We start from the raw sequence: 5,117 nt of genomic DNA, 5'->3' as shown, positions 1-5,117 counted from the left end.
ATGCGTTCTTCTATCGCTTTGCTCGCCGGTCTGGCGGGTTCGATTCTCGCTTACCCTGCAGAGGTTTCTGTCGACCGCCGTACTTTTGGCCTTGTTGCTGAGATCCTTCGCTCCGTCGGCCATGAAGTTGGTTCTATCCTCGATACCGTTCTCGGTGGTGGTGCTAGCTCTCAAGACTCCGTCACTCTGCTCGCCGGCTTGAGTGCCCGCGGTGCTGCTGCTCTTGAGGGTGGTGCTCTTGGATGCAGTCACTCCACCATCCACGCTGGTGCCCGTGCTGAGCTGAAGACCTGGCTGGGTAGCCAGACTCCCATTACTGGATCCCTGAGGACCTCGCTTCTGTCCTGGTGTGAGGGCTCCGTCACCATTCTAGATGCTGGTGTCACTGCCGGCCTGGCCGTCTACATCCCCACCTGTGCCGACCTGGCTGCTAAGGAATCCATCTACGTCACCATTGATGGTATCTTCGACGCCTCCGAGCTAGAGTCTACTCTTGTCCTCAGTGCCTCCGCTCAGGTTTCTCTTTCTACCTTCATCTCTGCCCATGTCGACCTTGATGTTGATGTCAAGGCTGGTCTCCACCTCTGCGCTTCTGGTGGTATTGTTGGCAGCTTGAGTGCTGACATCAAGGCTTCCCTCCTCGCCTGGGTTCAGGGCTCTGACTGCGGTCTCGATGTCGCTCTGAAGGCTTCAGTTCTTGCCTGGATCAACGGCGAGGCTGGTACTGATCTCGTTGCTATTGGCTCTCTTTCCACCGATGCCCTGACCTCCCTGTCCGTTGGAGCCTCCGTTGAGGTTCTTGTCGATGAGTCTGGTGTTCTCTCCACCGGCGCCCTCGCTTCCATTGCTGCTTTCCTCGAGGCTAATGTCTCCGTTGACATTGATGTGAACATCCGCGCTGCCCTGAATGCCTGTGCTGAGGGCAAGCTAGCCTCTGCCTTGAGCCTGGACCTGCGCACTTCCCTCGCTGTCTGGCTGTCCAGCTCTGACTGCTCGCTCGGTGTTGAACTGAAGGCTGTTATCCTGCTGTGGCTGTCTGTTGCTGTCACCGTCGAGGCCTCCGTCGATATTGTCACTGGTCTTCTTGTTGACATTACCTCCTTCCTGACTGAGGAAGTCATTTCTCTTCTCAGCGTCAACCTCCGTGGTGCCCTCGGCCTCCTTGCCGCCGGCGAGAGTATAACCCTGCTCTCCTGGGATACTCGTGCTGAGCTTGCTGCTTTCCTCGGTGGCTGCACTAGCATCGACATAAGCGTTGTCGTTGAGATTGTTATTATTGAGTGGTTCACCGGCTGCACAATCCCCAGCTCCGGCTCTGGCTTTGGCTCCTCCCCATCTGGTTCAGCCTCCGTCCCCAACCTGCCTTCTTCCACTGTCTCCATCCTCCCAAGCGTCTCCGCCGGGGCTGGCTCTATTCCCTCCGGCCCTGCTCCCACTGGACCTGCCTCCACTGTCCCCGCTGGTTCGGGCTCCATTCCTTCTGGGTCCTTTTCTTCTGGCTCGGCTCCCTCTACCCCTGCTGGCTCCGGCTCAGTTACTTCCGGCTATGGTGCTATCATTACAAGCTCTGACTATATCCCTTCCGGCTCGGGTGCTATCCCCATCGGCCCCGCCGCTACTGAGACTGCTGTGAGCACTCCCTGTGCTGGTGATGCTGGCGCTACCGAGACCGTCAGCTACAGCACTGCCTACACTGAGACCATCGTCAGTGGTGGTGGTACCTCTAGTTACACTGAGACTATGTACTCTACCTACACCGGGACCGCCCCTGCCCCCACCGCTGCTCCCACCGGTGTTTCCCCCGAGGCCACCACCATCTATGTCACCAAGACTGTCTGCGGATGCGAGTAAAGCATCAACCACACCTTCCTAAGCGATAACCGTCGTGTCTTTAGCATTTTCATTTTCCTCATGACACTACCTCAAACCCCCTGAAGTGGCGTGGCCTGCAGATCTGTTCAAACTCTGTGCGGCCAAGGTCAATACCCTCTCCTCACCTAATCGATGGCTCATTTCCTTGCCTCTGTCTTGCCTGTAGATATCTAATTCTAGTTTAATCTGCCTTAGGAGATTTGGCTAACCTGTCAGATAAGACTCTTGGCGGATTGCGGCTTCTTTTTCGCCGAGCGAACATCACTTGTTTTTTTTACAAAGACCTAAGATTCCCTATCTCATTCCCAACAATGGAGTACATTCCTTATATTCTTGTGTATCTTTCCCTCGTTTTTGGTTCTTCTGGCTTTTATCGACTTTTAACGCAACAAGAGGTTTTTCCATGCAGACAACAGGAATGAAAGATGCCTCTCCTTTGAGAAAGAGCCTTTTACTTTTCGTTGGACATAATAAATTCTTGTCTTAGTCGTTCAAAGATCTTGACTATGTTGCATACAATGGCATAACATGAATTTTTGATAGCAATACAGTCACTTTTACTATCATCAAAACTTTTTTCATCAAGATAGCGTTGCTGGGGTATAAATACTTGATGTTTCCTAGAAATATCCATTGTCGGACAACAAGCCCTTATTTATTTCCCCAAGCAACCAGCAACCAACAAACGAGGAAAAGATGACTCGAATATGGGAAGATATTATCTCGTCAAGGTGAGAGCGTTTGAACGGTGGCATTGGATGAACATCTACGGTCAGCCGGAAAGCCGAAATGGCCTCTGCATGGATTGCCAATTTTGTTAAAGACAATCTGCATATCAAAGGTATAGACTCTGCTCAGGGTTTGACTTCCCGGGTTGATAAACCCGTTCAATTTAACAGCCCTATAATTCAGCTTTTGCGGGACGCTGGAGCCATGGTTTATGTGAAGACTAGCGTTCCGCCTAGAATGAAACGGGCAGAGACATACAGCATCATGCTTGGTGAAACCCTCGACCCCAAAAATCACTATGGTCTCCCCAATGGGAACTAACACCGGACAGCACGAGAAGGTATGAATCTATCGTCCCAACAAACTGGCGACGGCTGCTGCCCAGTGTGAGCTCACTGGGGGCGTTCATTACAGTAATATTCGAAGCCGGATTTACCTCTACACTCTTAGACTGAACGACAGATCGCTTAACCATCCAGCTCGAACCGTCCAGCTCAATCCGGATTTCCTGGTGCAGTGGATTCGACGGCTTGACTCGTCCGACTTACCGCCTCTCCAAAGACTTTCATCGCGCTGGTCCGCAAGCATAGACTGGCTCTGAATTGTTTGAGCGTGAAGGCTTGATCGGGACAATCCGGTGTGGGAACTTCGACAGGTTCGTGCGCTAGATTGACCGCCTGTCAAGATCTGCTAACCTTGTTCCATCATACTATTTCTGCTTCCTCGGTGGTGGTAATGAATTTAAAATATATCCCCGGTGCAACTCTTTCTTCATGGGTGTCTCTCAAAGCGCACATAAACATGATTCGTATTTGAACCGACCAGCGTAATTTCAAGAAATACAGCCAATTTTGAGGGAGGCTGCAGCGCTCTCTTCCAATCGGAAGACGGCTTGGAAGCCGAAAGTGGGTCATCTTGCTGGTTTCTTTGTTTGCTTTGGATTATTTACTGCGTAGCAAACAAAGAACTGCGGACATGGGTGGAAATGCAAGAATAAAGTCTGGAAATTGCCCCTGAGATTCTGAAATCCTCAATTATCTTCCTAAGCTTTCCCTCCGTTGGTGAAAACCTCTTTCCTCAGAACCTTGCAAAGCCGCATTTTTGACCTACCATCTCAATGCCGAAGAACCGATCTCTGCGCAAGCTCCTGCCTGCGAGTAAAGGATCCATTATTCAACCTCCTCAGTCAGGCTCGTCAATCAAACAACGAAGCAATGTTTCGCTCGCTTGCACCGAATGCCAGAAAAAAAAGTCGAAGGTCAGCAGGCTTCTGACGATATTTCGCAACGATACTAAAACAACTTGCGCAGTGCTCCGGTACGATACCCTGCACAAGATGCATTACCGAAAAGTGCGACTGTATCTACAACCCACTAGGGGATCGTAGATCCAAGGCTTATATTGCTGAGCTTTTGAGCTTTCATGCCGCTCTCTGCCGCATAGTTACTACGCTTCGCTCGGGGAACTCTGATGAGATATCTTGGTTGATATGGGAGATGCAGATTCAGCAGACAGATCAAGAGGCAATTCGCTACCTCACTGAAGGACATCAGATGAATCCCGTTCTGTAAAGTTCAAATAGATAACCTGTTCGAAGATGAGCCAATACACAAGCTGCTTCACCCATTCCTTTGATTGAAATAATAGCATAATCGATGCGTCAAAACATACGCTCTTTGGATTCCGCTCCTATTCATTATAAGTGACCCATTTGTACGGAATTAGGTCCACTACAAAGCGTATATATATTCTCTAGAAGAACAGTTCGTATGTTGTTTATGAATCATTTGATTGTTGGGACATTACACTCGTTTAGATTTATTAGACATAGCATAAGCTTCTTCTCAATATGGAAAGTAAGTTGAAATTAAGGTATTCCGTTGGGTATTTTGTCATACGCCATAATATGAAAGGTAGGCTCGCAGTAAGCAGACGACGGCTTCATGCCCCTTCCTAGCGGCCCACGATAGGGTGTCGGTTCAAAATTGTTCCTTTGACTCAATATTGCTACTCTTCTAGAGCAGCAGTTTAAAGAGATTTAACCGTACTAAAACTGTGACATTATTGATAGGTTGTATTTTCAATCCCCTAGCTTTCTCTTTGTGCGACAAAAGGCATTCATCGCGCTTATAAAGAGTATAGCGTATTGTCCTCCAATGTTTGTTGAATATGTATATATACAGTCAACGCTCGCTTACGACACATCTCATTTTCCAAGGCATAATATGCGCATTAACTGAAAGGTGTTAACGTGATTCACGGTCGGGCGGGCGTCACTACCGGTCGGGCGACCCCACCAACTTTTCAAAAATCACCAATTTCTAATGACGAATAAAACCACATAAACAATATAGATTTAAAGCGAGTAGGGCAATAAGTATATGTATGCCCTTTTTTCCCACACCCAGAACATGTCACCTGCCGCCGAACCGAAGGCATAGAAGGTAAAGTAGGCTCAACAACCGTATTTGTAGATACCTCTGGCAAATATATATCTTTGCTTTCATCTTCATCCT

The 5,117-nt window shown here is 49.0% G+C and overlaps 3 protein-coding genes across 3 annotated transcripts; all 3 read left to right on the top strand.

Annotated features, from left to right (window-relative positions):
- Positions 1-1,851, top strand: N7520_009687 (uncharacterized protein; the record flags this gene model as incomplete). Its single annotated transcript, XM_057143621.1, has 1 exon — positions 1-1,851. The coding sequence occupies one exon, from the start codon at positions 1-3 to the stop codon at positions 1,849-1,851; it is 1,851 nt and encodes a 616-aa protein (XP_056992909.1).
- Positions 1,852-2,661: 810 nt separating this feature from the next.
- N7520_009686 (uncharacterized protein) lies at positions 2,662-2,922 on the top strand (the record flags this gene model as incomplete). The annotated part of the gene is made up of 1 exon (XM_057143620.1): positions 2,662-2,922. The coding sequence occupies one exon, from the start codon at positions 2,662-2,664 to the stop codon at positions 2,920-2,922; it is 261 nt and encodes an 86-aa protein (XP_056992908.1).
- A 796-nt stretch (positions 2,923-3,718) lies between these two features.
- On the top strand, positions 3,719-4,172 carry N7520_009685 (Zn(II)2Cys6 transcription factor domain-containing protein; the record flags this gene model as incomplete). The annotated part of the gene is made up of 2 exons (XM_057143619.1): positions 3,719-3,859; positions 3,912-4,172. The coding sequence occupies 2 exons, from the start codon at positions 3,719-3,721 to the stop codon at positions 4,170-4,172; spliced, it is 402 nt and encodes a 133-aa protein (XP_056992907.1).
- Positions 4,173-5,117: the final 945 nt, after the last annotated feature.

Source organism: Penicillium odoratum (genome assembly GCF_028828045.1).
Source record: "Penicillium odoratum strain IBT 22623 chromosome Unknown utg000006l_segment0_segment0, whole genome shotgun sequence".
In the NCBI taxonomy this organism is placed as follows: domain Eukaryota; kingdom Fungi; phylum Ascomycota; class Eurotiomycetes; order Eurotiales; family Aspergillaceae; genus Penicillium; species Penicillium odoratum.
Note: the sequence above shows the minus strand (reverse complement) of the source record. Positions and strands in the feature narration are given on the sequence as shown.